This window comes from Oncorhynchus mykiss, chromosome 6 (assembly GCF_057628025.1).
Source record: "Oncorhynchus mykiss isolate SJ-2025 chromosome 6, ASM5762802v1, whole genome shotgun sequence".
NCBI classification, from domain to species: domain Eukaryota; kingdom Metazoa; phylum Chordata; class Actinopteri; order Salmoniformes; family Salmonidae; genus Oncorhynchus; species Oncorhynchus mykiss.
In genome coordinates this window covers 81,356,758-81,376,855 of record NC_143027.1, presented here as the reverse complement: position 1 = coordinate 81,376,855, position 20,098 = coordinate 81,356,758, and the positions used below count along the sequence as shown (strand labels likewise).

General features: G+C 41.4%; 1 protein-coding gene across 7 annotated transcripts; it reads right to left on the bottom strand.

Annotated features, from left to right (window-relative positions):
- Positions 1 to 753: 753 nt before the first annotated feature.
- Positions 754 to 17,684, bottom strand: LOC110506823 (hyaluronan and proteoglycan link protein 3). 7 transcript variants are annotated; one of them, XM_036981105.2, is made up of 8 exons: positions 17,366 to 17,684; positions 11,302 to 11,442; positions 10,788 to 11,010; positions 9,557 to 9,702; positions 8,851 to 9,153; positions 8,248 to 8,526; positions 3,077 to 3,379; positions 754 to 1,958 (listed from the first exon to the last, which is right to left on the bottom strand). In XM_036981105.2, coding segments are annotated over exons 1-8 (1,686 nt in total). In that variant the 5' UTR covers positions 17,367 to 17,684; the 3' UTR covers positions 754 to 1,668. The 7 variants fall into 7 exon arrangements, with proteins under 7 accessions (XP_036837000.1, XP_090095175.1, XP_090095174.1 ...); XM_090239049.1 differs by having other exon boundaries at positions 9,890 to 11,010; positions 11,244 to 11,442; positions 17,366 to 17,628; XM_090239048.1 differs by having other exon boundaries at positions 9,890 to 11,010; positions 17,366 to 17,570.
- Between the last annotated feature and the right edge of the window lie 2,414 nt (positions 17,685 to 20,098).

The following is a 20,098-nucleotide window of genomic DNA, read 5'->3' as shown; positions in this document are numbered from 1 at the left end:
ACCCATGGGAAGTCCCACGCAGTTTACTTCTATAAAATAGTGAAAACCTTATAGGGGCAATCTGCAGTTTGAACAGTACAAAGTGTTTACCCCATCACTGATTCAGTGAACAGCTGAGGGATGGAGCTGGAGAAATGTAACCACTCGCAAACTAATGGACGGAGCTGAGGATTACAAAGACTGACCATCCATTATATCAAAATTATAGTTTTAACTATGTTTTGAGACTATAAAAGTGTTTGTTTACTTGTACATTGTTTACAAACAATGGAGTAAAACAATCGTACATTTTGGGTTCTGATGGGGTGCGACAGTTAAACTAAGCTGATCTATTGTATAAGTTATATTTTTCAGGAATCAATGGGTAATAATAATTCATTAAAAAGTCTAAAAATGAATGTAGCAACTGCAGATTGCCTCTTTAATCCCTGGCGCTGCCCATTCAAAAACACGCTTTGCAAAAACTGGCAAGTGTGCCCTCTATCCATCTCTATGGTTGGAAAACAAGGCAGTGTGCCCTCTATCCATCTCTATGGTTGGAAAACAAGGCAGGGATAGACAGAAATAAGTTGTTTATATAGTTGTTTTCTATACTACAGTAATAGATATTGTTTCTCAAACACAGATGTTACTAGTCTTTCCTGTCTTCGGCTTTGCGGATTGTGTGTGAAGGATTACATTTTTGGATTGAATTGAATGGTTTTAAAAACACAAACAAACCAAGCATACCTCGCACAATCATTAACACATTCATCAAAAGCCTCTTAAAAGGTAGACAATTTATTTAACAAAAATATCAGCTGAGATCAGCTCCTATGTCGTACAGGAAAATGTTTACAAAGAGAGAACAGTAAATGCATACAATACAGGAAGTTGAACTAACAATACGCATAATATTACAGTTGAAGCTGAGGTCCGGGTTTAACTACAGGCTCATTCACACATAGTGAGGGATCACATTATAGGCTACAACAAAATGTAGGTGGGTCCATAATGTACTACAGTTGTGTAGGTATAGTAATCATACATTATATTACAATATAACACATCTATCAACAGTCATAGATATGCATACTGTAAAGATCTGGCTCATGACCACAGAACAACTGTGTAGATGTTTTAATACTATCTAGTGTACTTCAATGATAATCTGAGGACAACCACTGGAAATTAGCTCAGGTATGATGGTGCATCTGACTGTTGTTCATTCAATCTCTAGATTATATCTGTCCCTATCAAATACCGCCAAAAAAACAGAGCAAGGAAATCTCAAGTCCTTGAATGGTGGACTACGACAAATGTTCCTGATCTCGTGGACCACAGGCTAGATGCAGTGAGTATTTGATCCTGTGTGAGCAATGCATGTTCACCATGGTGCTGCTAACCTGCTGGTGTAAATAACAAGGGTGGCTGCTCACAAGGAGGACCATAGTAAACATGTACAGCCACTAAGTACAGACAGATAATTCTCCCAGTTGTTTTTAGCAGGCCCCAGCTACATTAGAAATTCTCACAACTTCACTCCATAACGCAACCTTTGCATCCTAATATAGTAATTCTAGAATTTCTATTCATGAGATACACCTATTCATTTCTGGATTGTGATCTGTTACCATACTAAAAGAGATGTGAGATTGGTGATATGTAGATGTATCACATCTATCAGATTTACTGCATACCTGCACTGTAGCAGTACACCCCATGCTTCTGGTATGGAGGGGGGAACCCAAAGCTGCGCACCCCTGGTTCCAGGGGGCCACAGTTGCGGCTGGGTTTGGTGATGGGGTAGCGCAGGCTCCCATCGGCGAGCCATCCGGCATCACAGTGGTTCAGGCCCATGAACCTCCAGGCGACATAGAGCTGGCCCACCTTGGCTATCTGGGCCCCGTCGTTGAAGCACGCCTGCTGGGCCTCAGTGAGGTTGACCTTCTGGGGGAGCTGGAGGTAGTAGACCTTACCTGGAGAAGAGAAAGGGAAACTGTATTGTCTACCCATCCAAATCCAAGCTTAGCATATCTAAACACTCTTAGAAAAAAAGGTGTTATCTAGAACCTAAAGGATTCTACATGAAACCAAAAATGGTTCTACCTGGAACCAAAAATGGTTCTAGCTGGAACCTAAAAGGGTTTTCCTATTGGGACAGCCGAAGAACCCTTTTGGAACCTTTTTTCCTAAGAGTGTACACATCCAGTTACACAGTGTTGATCTTTCTCTATGGGATGTACACATCCAGTTACACTGTGTTGATCTTTCTCTATGGGATGTACACATCCAGTTACACAGTGTTGATCTTTCTCTATGGGATGTACACATCCAGTTACACAGTGTTGATCTTCTCTATGGGATGTACACATCCAGTTACACAGTGTTGATCTTCTCTATGGGATGTACACATCCAGTTACACAGTGTTGGTCTTCTCTATGGGATGTACACATCCAGTTACACAGTGTTGATCTTCTCTATGGGATGTACACATCCAGTTACACAGTGTTGATCTTCTCTATGGGATGTACACATCCAGTTACACAGTGTTGATCTTCTCTATGGGATGTACACATCCAGTTACACAGTGTTGATCTTTCTCTATGGGATGTACACATCCAGTTACACAGTGTTGATCTTTCTCTATGGAATGTACACATCCAGTTACACAGTGTTGATCTTTCTCTATGGGATGTACACATCCAGTTACACAGTGTTGATCTTTCTCTATGGAATGTACACATCCAGTTACACAGTGTTGATCTTCTCTATGGGATGTACACATCCAGTTACACAGTGTTGATCTTTCTCTATGGGATGTACACATCCAGTTACACAGTGTTGATCTTTCTCTATGGGATGTACACATCCAGTTACACAGTGTTGATCTTCTCTATGGGATGTACACATCCAGTTACACAGTGTTGATCTTCTCTATGGGATGTACACATCCAGTTACACAGTGTTGATCTTTCTCTATGGGATGTACACATCCAGTTACACAGTGTTTATCTTTCTCTATGGAATGTACGCATCCAGTTACACAGTGTTGATCTTCTCTATGGGATGTACAGAAGTCTAAACATCTCTCACCTCGGAGGGGGGAGGAGGAGCAAAACACATCGTAGCGGTGGAGGTGGCGGTGGCGACTACCGTAACTCCTAACCCCGGGGGAGAGGCCGAGTCCCCCACAGGGCCTTCGGGGCTTGGTGATGGGGTACTGCACTGTCCCGTCAGCCAGCCAGCCTGCGTTGCACCAGTTCAGACCCTCCTCCCAGGCCTGGAACAACTGCTCGAAGGTGGCCAGAGTGGAGTCCTGCTCCTGGCAGACTTGCTGAGCATCATGGTAGGTCAGATTGTAGCGCCCGTGAGGAGGCTGGTAGGGAAACACCACAACTGGAGGGGAGCAAGAGATATGTAATGACTGTAATGTAATTCTATTTTTCAGCAAAACAACAGCCCTGCCACTGGAATTGCATTAAGGCTGAGGGATAGGACTGGAGCAATGTAACCACAGGTGCCAAGGCAGACAGTCCATGAGATCTAACTGATAGTTTTAACCATGTTTTGAAGCGATACATTGTTTGTTTACAAAGACAAGGTTTACAAACAATGGATTAAAACAACATATTCTGGGTTTGTGATGGGGTAAAGCAGTTGTACATGGCTCATTAGGAATTGCGTGTGTACGAGTGGCTCTGTTTTATGAAGTCGTTGGTCACCACCTTTCCAAGTATGTTGCATTATGGGGATAAAAATTATCAGACTTGCGCTTCCATGTTGACCAACTTTGACGCAATTAATGTACACAGTGGATAAATAGAAATTAAGGGGTTATTTGAGGCTCTCCCTCACTAATTGGCCAAGGCTTTCGACTATGTCAATCACCGTATTCTTATCGGCAGACTCAACAGCCTTGGTTCCTCAAATGACTGCCTCGCCTGGTTCACCAACTACTTCTCAGACAAAGTTCAGTGTGTCAAATCGGACGGCCTGTGGCAGTCTCTATGGGGGTACCACAGGGTTCAATTCTCGGGCCGACTCTTTTCTATGTATATATCAACGATGTCGCTCTTGCTGCGGGTGATTCCCTGATCCACCTCTACGCAGACAACATCATTGTGTATAAATCTGGCCCTTCTTTGGACACTGTTAACTAACCTCCAGATGAGCTTCAATGCCATACACTCCTTCTGTGGCCTCCAACTGCTCTTAAATGCTAGTAAAACCAAATGCATGTTTTTCAACCGTTCCTTGCCCACACCCGCCCACCCGACTAGCATCACTACTCTGGACGGTTCTGACTTAGAATATGTGGACAACTACAAATACCAAGGTGTCTGGCTAGACTGTAAACTCTCCTTCCAGACTCATCTCCAATCCAAAATTACATCTAGAATCGGCTTCCTATTTCACAACAAAGCATCCTTCACTCATCTTGCCAAACATACCCTAGTAAAACTTACTATCCTACCGATCCTCGACTTCGGCGATGTCATTTACAAAATAGCCTCCAATACCCTACTCAATAAATTGGATGCAGTCTATCACAGTGCCATCCGTTTTGTCACCAATGCCCCTTATACCACCCACCACTGCGACCTGTATGCTCTAGTCGGCTGGCCCTCACTACATTTTCGTCGCCAGACCCACTGGCTCCAGGTCATCTATAAATCTATGCTAGGTAAAGCTCCGCCTTATGTCAGCTCACTGGTCATGATAACAACACCCACCCGTAGCACGTGCTCCAGCAGGTATATCTCACTGGTCATCCCCAAAGCCAACACCTGTTTTGGCCGCCTTTCCTTCCAGTTCTCTGCTGCCAATGACTGGAACGAATTGCAAAAATCGCTGAAGCTGGAGACTTATATTTCCCTCACTAACTTTAAAGATCAGCTATCTGAGCAGCTAACAGATCGCTGCAGCTGTACACAGCCCATCTGTAAATAGCCCACCCAATCTACCTACCTCATCCCCATATTGTTTTTATTTACTTTTCTGCTCTTTTGCACACCAGTATTTCTACTTGCACATCACCATCTGCTCATCTATCACTCCAGTGTTAATTTGCTAAATTGTAATTACTTCGCTACTATGGACTATTTATTGCCTTACCTCCTCACGCCATTTGCACACACTGTAAATAGACTTCCTTTTTTCCATTGTGTTATTGACGGTACGCTTGTTTATTCCATGTGTAACTCTGTGTTGTTGTTTGTGTCGCACTGCTTTGCTTTATCTTGGCCAGGTCGCAGTTGTAAATGAGAACTTGTTCTCAACTAGCTTACCTGGTTAAATAAATAAATAAAATAATGTATTAAAGTTGTTAATAGCAGTGTAATAATGTATTAAAGTTGTTAATAGCAGTGTAATAATGTATTACAGTTGTTAATAGCAGTGTAATAATGTATTAAAGTTGTTAATAGCAGTGTAATAATGTATTACAGTTGTTAATAGCAGTGTAATAATGTATTACAGTTGTTAATAGCAGTGTAATAATGTATTAAAGTTGTTAATAGCAGTGTAATAATGTATTAAAGTTGTTAATAGCAGTGTAATAATGTATTACAGTTGTTAATAGCAGTGTAATAATGTATTAAAGTTGTTAATAGCAGTGTTGCAATGCTTGAACAGATGGATGCTGAGGTAGAGCAGGACACAAAGTGTTAGACCAGAATCCAATCCCATCCTGGGTTATAGGCATAGGCATTGCGCTTTTTAAAGGCAATTTACGATTGAGCCGACATTTACAGTGTTTATCGTGAATGGGATCTTCGCAAACGCGGGAACATTGCCTTTAAAAGCCTCAACTATAACCCGCAATTGCATTGAATCCCAACCTTAATGTTTTTCTGAACATGTTAAAAACTTCATGCTAATTATAATCTGGTGATGTGCTCATTAATGAAACGTTGCCAAAACTCACAAAGAACTGGACACTTTCACGTAAGGAGAACAGTAAAACATAACATTCCACAAAGGTTTCAGACATAGGAATTGTTAGCTGGGTTGTGTGTGAGTCAGAGGAGGCGGATGGGAGGAGCTATAGGAGGATGGGCTCATTGTAATTGGCTGAATGGAATAAATGGAACTGTATCAAACACATCAAACATATGGAAACCACGTTTGACTCTGTTCCATTTATTCCATTCCAGTCATTACAATGATCCCGTCCTCCTATAGCTCCTCCCACCAGCTTCCTCTGGTGTGAGTGTAACGGAGATAAGATCGTGCTGTTAGCTCACTCCGCAGCTTGGAATGTCACCAATAGTGCCATTGAATTGGATATTTTTTTTTGTGGCGCAACTGGTTAGTACGTTGTCAAGCAGGGTGGTCACCTGTGTTGGTGAGGCAGAGGGCGTAAGATCAAGTACTGGTAACGATGTTGTGAGCGAGGAAGCAACACTGCTAAGCCTGGTACATGTGCAAGGATTTAACGTTTGAATTGAACGTTATAAAAACACAAACAAACCAAGCATGCGTCCAAAGTATGCGAAATCATTAACACATGAAGCAAAATGTTGACTATTTATTTGACAAAAATAAGTTAGTATAGGTGTCCGTTATCGTCTAAAACCATGTTAAAACCCACCACCTACATAATCAAACCAGCCAACCAAGTGAGGTACAGGCCATACAGTATAAAAGACAAGTACTTGTTTTTGAGATAAACAAAATAACAGCTTATAAATCATCACAGAACTGGTTATTCTTGATAATTAATTAATTACCTATTAATTCTGAGTTCAGCTCCTATGTCATACACAAATATGTTTACAAAGAGAGTACAGCAGATAAATACAATACATGAAGTATAAATACAAATATGCATAATATTGCAGTTGAAGCTGAGGTCAGAGTTTAAATACAGATTCATTCATACTTAGTGATGGATCACATTATAGCCTACAGCAAGATTTAGGTGGGTCCAGAATTATTGGTAAAACATATCAATATTATAATAATATTATTATTAAGTATAATATTCATACATGACATTAGAGGATCAGTCATAGATTAATTCAAGGACCACTTCACAGTTTAACTTCATATTTGTTACATCCAGCACCATACCAGTGTCTGCATATGTGAAATGGTTTTGTAGTCAACAAGGGGTGCGCTCGTAAATTCACTCTGGAGTGCTAGAGAGCGCTCAGAGTGTGCTCTGGGCGTTCGTAAGTGCTCTGGGCGTTTGTCAGATTGTCCATTCGTAAATTCAGTGTTTCGCTCTCGGAGCGTTCAGAGCAAACACTGGATGCTCTGGCCAAGGAGTAGGGTTGTTCTGAGCGTTCTGGCCTCACAACAGCAGTCAAGCACCCAAGCTAACTGGCTAAAGTTAGCTAGCTAGCTTGCTAGCTACTTCCAGACATAAATGAGAGAATACTTCCCCCTGACCATGTTATCCAGAGTTTTGGTGACTAACTGTGCTGCTGGCAACAATTTAATTATGCTTTTTTTACCGATGTTTACTGACACCGGCCATATTCAACAGGTGTTGAGAGTTCGCAAATTCATCAGTTATTCTGCGCTCTGTCACACTCAGACGATAGTGCTCTGAAATCGGAGTAGATAGCCAGAGTGAATTTACGAACGCACCCAAGGTAGAAAAAAATGACGCCCGGTGATGTCAAGAAGACTGGAAAGTCATTGTATGAAAGTCTTTGTTTTTATTTGAAAATTACAGATGATATCACTGGGAGTAATTTGGTTACAACCCTTTCTTCCATCTTTTTGACTACAAAACATTGAAACGCTCCATTTCCATATGTAGACTGGTATTGTCCTAGATATAATGAATATGAGGTAAAACTTCTATAAAAAAGATACCCTTTACCATAAAGAGAAAGGACATCCCAATCCAGGGAGAAGTCATTGAACAGAATGTTCCTTTTGTTACAGTGAGTGGCTAACCCTGTGTGGAACATGCACATTGTTCACCATGGTGTTGCTAACCTGCTTGTCTAAATCACAAGGGAGGCTGACAGACTAGCGAGGACTATAACCCTGAAACACAACCATCAGGCCATCGTATCCCAGTATTATTATTTTTTGTCAAGCCTTCACCACAGTAGAGGCCCTCACACACCATACCACAACTTTCCATCATAACACAGCCCTCTCACCATAGGATCTTGAATTTCTATGCATGTCAACATTCATTCATGTGGATTTCGGTTTGTTCCCCTACCTACTATGAGAGATGTAAATGGTATGACCTAAGGGTGGCATGTACTTTTACCACGTATATCAGATTTACCGCGTACCTGCACTGTAGCAGTACACTCCGTGCTTGTGGTGCGGTGGGGCAAACCCAAAGCTGCGCACCCCTGGTTCCATGGGGCCACAGTTGCGGCGGGGGTTGTTGATGGGGTAGCGCAGGCTCCCGTCAGCAAGCCATCCGGCATCACAGCGGTCCAGGCCCATGAACTTCCAGGCAGCGTAGAGCTGGCCCACCTTGGCAATCTGGGCCCCGTCGTTGAAGCACGCCTGCTGGGCCTCAGTGAGGTTGACCTTCTGGGGGAGCTGGAGGTAGTAGACCTTACCTGGAGAAGAGGACATGGCAGAGACCGGAGGTGTATAAGGTGATCAATTCAAAGTTATGCATCTAAGGGAGCTCACTGAAATTTCACCACAAAAATGAAAGTTACTGTAAGAGTCAATTGCAGATTTCTTCAAATACATATAACAGAATGTTACACAATAGATGGACTGTGCTTGACACTAGTTGTAGGGTGAATTATCTCTATATCTGCACCTGTATAGTGTGTACCTGTACAGTGTGTAAACTTGTATAGTGTGTGTGTGTGTGTGTGTGTGTGTGTGTGTGTGTGTGTGTGTGTGTGTGTGTGTGTGTGTGTGTGTCTCACCTCGGAGGGAGGAGGAGAAACAGAAGGCGTCGTAGCGGTGGAGGTGGCGGTGGCGTCTACCGTAGCTCCTAACCCCGGGGGCGAGGCCCAGCCCCCCACAGGGGCTCCGGGACTTGGTGATTGGGTACTGCACTGTCCCGTCAGCCAGCCAACCTGCGTTGCACCAGTCCAACCCCTCCTCCCAGGCCTGGAACAACTGCTCGAAGGTGGCCAGAGTGGAGTCCTGCTCCTGGCAGACTTGCTGAGCATCATGGTAGGTCAGATTGTAGCGCCCGTGAGGAGGCTGGTAGGGAAACACCACACCTGGAGGGGAGCAAGAGATATGTAATGACTTTTAAGGCACAATCCTTCATTAGTTTCTCAGCCAAACAGCAGCTTTACTTGGTTAGCCTAACTTAGTTGAAGCTGAGGGATGGGGCTGGACCAATGTAACACTTCAACACATAGAGGGAACCTCAGATGTAGTGCATGACAGTACATGACATCAATAACATTGGGTAAGGCAGATGAACAGTACTACACACATACATTCTATTTTTCAAGAATAAATTGATAGGCTTTATAATGTACAATTAATTTAAATGACCACATAATAGCTGTAAATATTGCAGATTGCACCTTAATTGTGTGTGAGTACAGTAGTGATGGGAGGGGCTGGATGACACTCACAAATGAGGTTGTTATACGGCACTATAATATATTCTACCTCGTAGCTCGAGGTTAACAGTGGCGCTCTTGTCCTCCAGCCCGTCGATGACCTCACAGCGGTAACGACCCGTGTCATTGAGCTGGAGTTCAGTCATGACCAGCGAAGCATCTCCTGGTGAGTCCTGTCTGAGATGCACCCGGTCCCTGAGAGATAAATAGAGGACTTTGTTATCATCAATGTGTTCAACAGATGTATAAATATGTTTGTGCAGGCAAACTCAAAATGATCCACTGTATCACAACAGTTGTGTGAAATGCATTTTTCCTCATCTATACAGCCCAGACTGACAGTGGTGTAAAGTAACAAAATAAAAATACTTTGAAGTATTACCTATGGAGTTTTTGGTGTATCTGCACTTTAGTTGAATATTCATATGTTTGTCAACTTTAACTCCACTTCATTCCTAAAGAAAATACACTTTTTATTCCCATACATTTTTCCTGACACCCCAAAGTGCTTGTTACATTGAAACGCTCAGGCAGGACAGCAAAAAGTGTCCAATTCACACACTTATCAATATAACACACCACCACCCCCATGTCTGCTCTGGTGGACTAAACTCATGTTGCGTTGGCCAATTGTGTCTGAGTTTGAGTGTGTCCCTGGCTGTCTTTAAATCAAGAATCTGACAGTCTGGTTTGAGTAATATAAGAAATGTCATTTAAAGCATTCACAATGACTTTTGATACTTATGTATATTTAAGACCAGATACTTTTGGATTTTAACTCCAGTAGTATTTTACTGGGTGGCTTTAAAAAAATGATTGAGTCATTTACAACCTCATGCTAATCACATTAACCTACGTTAGCTCAACCGTCCCGCAGGGAACCCACCAATCCTGAAGAAGTTTTAAGATAGCTTTACTTTTATTCAAGTATGACAATTGGGTACTTTTCCCACCTCTGCCGAGTGTGAATTAAGCCTTTTTTTAAATTTGACCTTTATTTATACAGTGAAGTCCCATTTCGACAGATGTCTCTTTGCGAGGAAGCCCTGAATTCACAAAAATGCAGGAAAAGAAATGCAAGGTACATAATAAGGAATTTGTGACACAATTCTAACAATGACAGTTTAGAAATTAAAGGAATACGAAGGAAAAAAAATGAAACTATAAAAATCAAAGGCGGGAGCTTAAGAACTACAGTATATAAATAAAAACACTCACTATACACAAATGATCATGATGGTTTTAGAATGAACCACCTGCATTAAGAAGAGCTAGAGTACCTGAAATCCCCAAAGCTGTGAATGCGGGGCCCGATGGCCACTAGAACGTCTGTCTCATGGCCCCCCACAATGGGAAGCCAGGACCACTTCACCCGCACCCTCCTGGGGGAGCTCAATTCTGGCTCGTACCAGTATCGGCAGGATAGGGTTGCGTTACTCCCCCGCAAAGCGAACACAGAGGGCTGGGAGGAGTCCACATGGAGCTTTACACCGTTAAAGTGGACTAGAAAGGAAAATACACACGAAACAGCAGTTAGTCAGACTTCATTTGGGTCTGTGCATCCCCCTCTGAGAGTTTGAATTGATAAGCCATTTATGGGTCGTGTTCATTAGGCACCAAGGGACTGAAAGAGGGAGGAACTACCTGGACTTGCTCAATAAGAAAGGCTCACTATCGTTTTCAATTGCAAAACATTTGTGTGTATGTTACATGGAAGGTGGATGCATTGCCCCTACCTAAGGCATGTACTCATGTTCAACTCTTCATTCATAAAACATAAGTGTATGCTCCTACTCTCTCCATTGCCGTTTCCGTTGAGAATGTCTTGGTAGAAGAATCTGTTGGAGGAGTATCCGAGGGCGGGCAAGCAGGAGAGGAGCAGCTGCAGTAATATCACCAACAGGGGGCGAGGTTGAGCCACCATCATCCTTGTCACTGAACCATAGAGGATACAAGCAAATATTAGGCTCTGGGGTACGAGTATAGTGTCTTTAGCCTCATAATACTCTCCCTTCTCCCCGAAGTGCGCACTTGTTCACTCCCCTCATGGCTATAAAAGGACTGGACTGATATCTGTTCAGCCAATTCAACCACCGTTTCAATTATTTTAATTCCTTGAGTGGGAGCGAACCAGTGCACAATGCAGGGAGAAGGTACAAAAATGGAGTTGGGATGGTGTCTTTATTGGACCCCCTTCCCAGTGGTTCCCATATGGTGGGATGAGACCCAGAAGAGGGTCACAGATAATTATCTCTGGGTAGCGGCTAAACACTGGGGCCTGTTCAGACACATTGATTTTGATTATGTGGTGGGTCTAAGAGCTGTAAAGGGTGTGGGAACCACTGACTTTGACTGACTCCAATCTCACTAGCCTCTCCCTCCCCTGCTGCTGGCCTATCTCCCTAGCCCTCATACTGTTACGTTCCACTTGCATATTAACAGTAGTCGTAGCTATAAACTGCCAATAGGTGGCAGTATCATATCATGTTTCGTATGGCAAATCTGCAACTCACAAAATACTTTATGAGTAAAGTTTATGTCACTGTTTGAGCATTGCAATGGTTGTAGATTAACATTTTATTTTTATTTTTTTGTACTTAGTAAACTTTGGCTCCTAGTCAAAAACTGATGTGAAAACAACATCTTAATTTAGCAATAATTTGTCTGTGCTCTTGCTCCAGATGTCTGTGTTCTGACCCAAATACAGTCTAGTCAGGGTAAATGCGGGAACAAAATGCACAATACAATTAAATCCATCTAAAACATTTTACTCCAGTTCTTTGCCCAGAATACTAGATCTGGAAGGCAATTTAATTTAATGTCTATAGTCTATTTTTTTCCTGTTATTTTCTCAGAGGTTTGCCATGGAGTGGAGGGTAGGGGTTGTTGTGTTTGTAGGTTATTACACTTCAATGTGTTTTACAGATTATATAACAAAAAAAAAACTTTGGGTCACAAAAAAAACAGTACTCAAAATATTCAATAGGCAACAATACATGTGTTTTGATTCAACATCTCAATTAGACTTCTTGATCATAATAGTCTTTGATTATAATATAGAAACCTTTAGAGGCGATATGCACCGTAATAGTCAATTTCCCAGAAAGTCGGTAAGGAATATGATACTACCTCCTGTTCTGCACACCTGACATTTACTTACACATAGCGACGATTTCAGTAAAACAATTTATCAAACTACGTAGCGACGATACGAGTAATACAATTTATCAACCTGATACCGTTAATTTGTCATCTATTTTATGATATTCTTCATGTGGTGATTATAATTTACTTACAGTTTAACAACTAGCTGGTATAATGCCGCGTGACTTTTCTTCGAGTTTTTATTAAACCCCAAAATATTATATAAAAGAAAAGGGAGAGATGCAGCTTCTTCTGATGGATGTTCAGCAGAAAAAATGTGTAAGTATGCGGAGTTCTTGGACGGTCCTCAGAAAATGTACCCGCCTGTGGTTATAGTGGCACTATGGATTCTGACCCCAATGATGACACAAAAACCATATCCAAGTACTTGGCTTCAAAAGAATACATGAAAATAATCCACAAGTTGTCCCAAAAACCTTGAGTAATTTACGGTTGTGTGAATTTATTAGAAACAAAGCAAAACCGATCCATCTGACCATTTGTTTTCATTATAAACGGATCCAATGCATAATTGCCAGGTCAGCAGAAATAATGACGGACATGCTCTAATACACTGCATGAATTGAGTCACTTTCCCCAGAGTCTCTAAAACTTTAAAGGGGCAATCTGCGATTGCTACATACATTTGTTGACATTTAAATAATGAAATATAGAGTGAGCTCCAAGTATTAGGACAGTGACACCCTTTGGTTGTTTTGGCTCTGTACTGCAGAACTTTGGATTTTCAATGATAACAGCACGTTTTCGACATAGTCCCCCATTTTAGGAGACCAAAAGTATTTTGACAAATTAACTTACAGTATGTGTATTAAATTTGTCGAAAGTGTAGTGTTTGGTCCCATATTCCTAGCACGTAATGACTACATCAAGCTTGTGACTTTAGACATTTGTTAGATGCATTTGCTGTTTGTTTTGGTTGTGTTTACGATTATTTTGTGTCCAATAGAAAGTAATGCTAAATAACTTATTGCGTCATTTTGGACTCACTTTTATTGTAAATAAGAATAGAATATGTTTCTAAACACTTCTACATTAATGTGGATGCTACCATTATTACAGATAATCCTGAATGAATCGTGCATTTTTATTATTTTATTTTTTATTTCACCTTTAGTTAACCAGGTAGGCCAGTTGAGAACAAGTTCTCATTTACAACTGCAACCTGGCTAATATAAAGCAAAGCAGTGCGACACAAACAGCAACACAAAGTTACATATGGAATAAACAAACATACAGTCAATAAGACAATAGAAAAAATCTATATACAGTGTGTGCAAATGAGGTAAGATTAGGGAGGTAAGGCAATAAATAGGCCATAGTGGCGAAGTAATTACAATTTAGCAATTAAACACTGGAGTGATAGATGTGCAGAAGATGAATGTGCAAGTAGAGATACTGGGGTGCGATCTTCTAACCCACAATAAGTAAATGTACTGCTGTCTGTATCGATGGCTGATGGTTTATGTTTAGACCGACATTGCTTAGCAATATAATCTTGCGATGCTGTATCTTGTTTATTTCAGGGATTGACCCAGGATGACACTTAATTGCGCAGTATGTTTAAATGGCAATTTATTCTGTTTTGGTTTATTAGATGCTAAATGAACACTTTATTTGCGGGAGCTTCCTCAGTTCATATGTTAGTAGAAGTTAGTGAGAGGTGAACGTATAGTTGGGATTTTATTTTTACCTCTCGTTAGAGGTCGCGCCTTGCATTTTTGGCATCAGCCAGACAATGTGTTTATTATTTGTATTTTTCCCTCCTATTTGTGTATGCCTATTAAACGTGGGTTGAGGGGTGGTAAATGCTGGGGAAAGTTGGGGGACAGGGTGGAGCGTAAGGGTGCTTGCCGGGGGGAGGGGTCGGTTGGATACTGCTCTGGTGTAGGTGCTACATATGCTGATCGTAATGGTTTGGTGGGCTTTCTTATCTTTTTATTGAGTTACATGTAATGCAGGCCACCATATGAACTACAAACGAGAGGAGGGCAGGGCTTACATTTACTTCCTGGAATGTCAAGGGTTTAAACGAACCAATTAAGAGAGGCAAGGTCCTAGCCCACTTGAAAGCACTCTCGTCTGATATTATATTTTTGCAAGAAACCCACCTGAAAAACTATTCTCATAGCAGACTTAAATGTAGGTGGGTGGAGCAAGTGTATCACTCTAACTGCTCTGCCAAAACGAGAGGCACAGCGATTCTGGTACCGAAAGGAATTCCCTTTCTACATAAAACCAACATTGCGGATAAAGAGGGTCGTTATGTGATCGTAATAGGAGAACTCCACTCTACTTCTGTAACTCTACTAAATATCTATGGGCCAAACATTGATAACCCCTCTTTTTCAAAAGAGTCCTTGCCCTGATTCCAGATATCTCTCACACTAATCTGGTCATTGGAGGGGACCTTAACTGTGTGCTAGACCATTATTTGGATAGATCCTCTACCCGGTGAACCCCTACCTCCTATTCAAGTGAATTCTTGAAAACCTCCATAAAAAAATCTAATTTATTAGATATATGGAGGATCGCTAACCCTACGGGTAGGGAATACTCCTTTTACTCTCATGTTCACAAAGTTTACACTCGAATTGACTACTTTTTGGTTGATGCGAAATTACTCCCCTATACCTGTAATGTGAGGTATCAGGATATTTTAATCTCTGACCACAGTCCACTCACCTTCACCCTGAGATTGGGTGACATTGTATCAAACGAGAGGGTCTGGAGGTTTGAATCCTCAGCTTCTCACAGAACCAACATTCTGTGAACATCTTAAAGACCAAGTTAAATTTTTCTTTGATACCAACAACAACACAGAGACTTCCCCAGCATTATTGTGGGAAACACTGAAGGCTTATTTGAGAGGCTGTATCATCTCCTTTCAGGCTGCCAGGAGTAGGCAAAACAGGGGAAAATATTGTAGAATTGAAGGGACAAATTCACTTACTGGATAGGGAGAATGCTAGCCATCCATCCATGGAGAACCATAAAATAATTACTTGAATATAATCAGATTCTCTCAGCTAAAATTGCTAAATCTTTTCTCTATGCCAACCAAAAATATTTTGAGTTTGGTGACAAACCACACAAATTACTCGGCAGACAACTTCGAAAAAATGTGAGTGACTGAATGATTCACAAAGTTAAATCTGCATCTGGGGAATTACTCTCTTCCCCCAAAGACATCAATGACAGATTCCGTCAGTTTTACGAGACTCTATATACATCTAAAGCAGATCCTAACCCCTTAATTATGCAAAACCTTTTGGAGGACTGTAATCTCCCTGCCCGGAACCAGGGAGATCATCACCTGTTTATTTCCTCCCCTATATTTGTCAGTTCCTCATCATCTGTTTATTTCCTCCACTATATTTGTCAGTTCCTCATCACCTGTTTATTTCCTCCACTATATTTGTCAGTTCCTCATCACCTGTTTATTTCCTCCACTATATTTGTCAGTTCCTCATCACCTGTTTATTTCCTCCACTATATTTGTCAGTTCCTCATCACCTGTTTATTTCCTCCACTATATTTGTCAGTTCCTCATCACCTGTTTATTTCCTCCACTATATTTGTCAGTTCCCTGCTCTGTTCCCAACTACTGCATTGATTGTTGTTGTCTTTAGTATTAGTTTGCTGAAACTCTTCCCGTTTCGTTCCATGTCCGTTATTTATGAAATGTTTTCCTCCCCGTACCTGCTTAGCCTCTCCTCTTTCTCTCTACTTGTCCTTGTTCTGTATGTCTTATTTTGTATTATTTACTTTGTACCCAGAACTCTGGGTCTTGTTGTTTCTGTCTGTTCTTTTATGTTTAGATAAGAATTGCATACTTGTCTTTTATTCCTATACACCATTCTTGTGTGTGTTCAATAAAAAATATTTGAACGAGATACTGGGGTGCAAAGGAGCAAAACAATAACAATACAAAATGGGGATGAGGTAGTTGGATGGGCTATTTACAGGTGCAATGATCTGTGAGCTGCTCTGACAGCTGATGCTTAAAGAAATTAATAAATATTAGTGAGATGCACAAATATATCCCCCCACCTCTCCCAAATGCTAACCTCCCCTGTTATTGTAATGATGAGAGGTTAGGTCTTGGGGGTATCATATTTGTGCATCTGTAACTTTCTCACTCATCATTATTCACCATTCAGGATTATCCGTAATCATGGTAACATCCACATGAATGTAGAAGTGTTTAGAAACATATTCTATTCTTATTTACAATACACGTGACTACAAAATGACTCAATACATTATGTACCATTACATTTCTATTGGGCACAAAATAATACTAAACACAACTAAAAAAAAACAGGAAATGCATCCAACAAATTTGTAGAGTCACAATCTTAATGTAGTCATTGTGTGCTATGAATATGAGACCAAATACTTAACTTTTTACTACTTTAATACACATAAGTTAATTTTGGTCTCCTAAAATGGGGGGACTATGTACAAAATTTGTTTTTATGGTTCACCCGATATGGATGGAAATACCCTTAAAGTTGACAGTCTGCATGTTAACCTCATAGTCCAGAGCCAAAACAACAGAAAATGTGTCACAGTCCCAATACTGTACCTATTGAATACTGAAGAATATAACTTATAAATGCCTCCTGAGTTTAGTTCAACTGTTGCACCCCCATCAGAACCCAAAATGAAAATGTAAGCTTGTTTTACTTACTCTCTTTCTGTTGACTTCTGCCTGCTGTGTAGTTATGGGGCCCCTCTCATTACAGAATCCCTATCTTCTATCACAACCCCAACCATAACAAATGAGCTCATCTTGGCCAGCTGTTGGGGGAGTAAAGGGTTGGTTTGCAGCCTGCAGAGAGAGAACAGAGAGGGTTAGACTCTCTTCTGGTCCATCTATCCTAAACACACACTGTAAAGCAGATGTTATTCATCCGAGATGCATGGAGCACTCCAGCTGGCAACGGTTGTTTCTGGGTGCAACCTGTGCAACCTTTTACGGTGCACTTGCACTGTGTCCACATACACGTGTTCGTGCACATACACAGACATGCGCACGCATACACACGCAGGCGCACACACACTCTCTGTCTCTCCTCTTGCCAAACACACACACACATTTGTTTTAATATCCTTGTGTGGACCAAACAGTTGATTCCCATTCAAAATCCAATTTTCCCTAACCCTTTAGACATCCGCTTACTCCCCATCTGAAACAGTTGGAAACTCTTTGTGCATATAGTGCCTTCAGAAAGTATTCATGACTTATTCCACATTTTGTTGTGTTACAGCCTGAATTTTTATCTCCCATCTACACACAATACCCCATTATGACAGTGAAAACATGTTTATATAAATCTTAGCAAATGTATTGAAAATGAAATACAGAAATATCTCATTTACATAAGTATTCACACCTCTTTGCTCTGACGCTCCAAAGGTCCCGCAGTTGACAGTCAGAGCAGAAACTACACCATGAAGTCCAAGGAACTGTCTGTCGATCTCTGAGATAGAATTGTGATGAGGCATGTATCTGGGGTAGAGGCATATAAGGGTAGAAAACGATTTCTGGAATGTTGAAAGTTTCCAAGAGCACAGTGGTCTCTATCATGGGGAAATGGAAAAAAAGTATGGAACTACCCAGACTCTGCCTAGAGCTGGGCGTCCAACCAAACTGAGCAACCGGGCAAGAAGGACCTTGGTCAGTGAGGTGATCAAGAACCAAATGACCACTCTGACAGAACTACAGAGTTCCTTAGCTGAGATGGGAGAACCTGCCAGAAGGACAACAGTCTCTACAGCCCTTTGCGAATCTGGGTTTTATGGGAGAGTGGCCAGACAAAAGCCACTCCTGAGAAAAAGGTACATGACAGCACGCCTGGAGTTTGCAAAAAGGCACATGTAAGACTCAGAGCATAAGCAAAAGATTCTGTGGTCTGATGAGACAAAAATGTAACCTTTTGCCCTGAATGGAAAGTGTTATGTCTGGAGAAAACCAGGCACAGCTCATCACCCATCTAACATCATCCCTACCATGAAGCATGATGGTGGAAGTGTTTCAGCGGCAGGGACTGGGAGACTGGTAAGGATAAAGGGAACAATGAAGGGAGCAAAATTCAGGCAAATCCTTGATGAGAACCTGCTTTAGAGTGCAAAAGACCTTAGACCGGGGGTGAAGATTTACGTTCCAATAGGAAAATGACCTCAAGCATACAGCCAAAGCAATGCTGGAATTTCTTCAGAAGAAGAATGTCAAAGTCCTTGAGTGGCCCAGGCAAAGCCCAGACTTGAGTCACATTGAAAATCTGTGGAAAGACTTGAAGATTGCTGTTCATAGCCACTCCACATCTAATTTAACAGAGCTTGAGAAAATCTGGGAGAAATGGGAGAAAATCCAGATGTGCAAAGCTGATACTGACATACCCTAGATGTGCAAAGCTGATACTGACATACCCTAGATGTGCAAAGCTGATACTGACATACCCAAGATGTGCAAAGCTGATACTGACATACCCTAGATGTGCAAAGCTGATACTGACATACCCAAGATGTGCAAAGCTGATACTGACATACCCAAGATGTGCAAAGCTGATACTGACATACCCAAGATGTGCAAAGCTGATACTGACATACCCAAGATGTGCAAAGCTGATAATGACATACCCAAGATGTGCAAAGCTGTAATCAGACCAAAGGTGCTTTTACAAAATATTGACTCAGGGTGATACAGACATTATTGTATTGATTAATATTTTCTGAAGGCACTGTATATTATTACATTTTGTGATGTTTTTGTTTGTTTTGTTCTTCGGCAAGGGTTTTTTCGGCCGCTCGTGAACATAGAGCTTCTTTACAAGGAAAGACAATGTTCAGAGCCTACGGCCCTTCGTCGGTCATTGGTCAATAGTAGGGATTCTTCAATTAAGTGTTTGTTGTCATTCAATTATAGATGACTCGTTTTCATGCACATTTTTGCACTTGAGAAATACTGCACCAAACATCTTATTTAGATGTGACATTTTGTGACTAAGATTTTGTGACAAGGATAGTAAAACCACACACACACACAGTGCTAATATATAGTCAGAGTGTAGTTGAAAGCCTTGGCCAGGGGCAAGACATACCAGCCTGTGTGAATAGTAGAGAGATGAGGAGTTAAGAGGGTCTGATTACTACTATAAACACCAGTCTATTGCCCAGCCAGGAGAGTCCTTTATTGGGTCATAGGTGTCCCGTCCCAAATGGCACCCTATTCCCTATATAGTGCACTACTTTTAATCAGAGCCCTATGTGCCCTGGTCAAAAGGTACCATATTTAGATGGGTGCCATTTGGGACACAGCCAGGGAATGTTTGGATGGGAAAGACACAGACAGGACTATGGTCTGACCCACAATGGAAATCCCTCAGAGGTCTCGGACAGTGTTACAACAGAGCGGTCATCA

Excerpts from the sequence above, each read along its gene's own strand:
- LOC110506823 (XM_036981105.2), bottom strand. Across the intron at positions 11,011-11,301 it reads CGGAAACGGCAATGGAGAGA|TCCACTTTAACGGTGTAAAG; the intron begins GTAGGAGCATAC and ends TTTCCTTTCTAG. Across the intron at positions 9,154-9,556 it reads TGTTAACCTCGAGCTACGAG|GTGTGGTGTTTCCCTACCAG; the intron begins GTAGAATATATT and ends GCTCCCCTCCAG.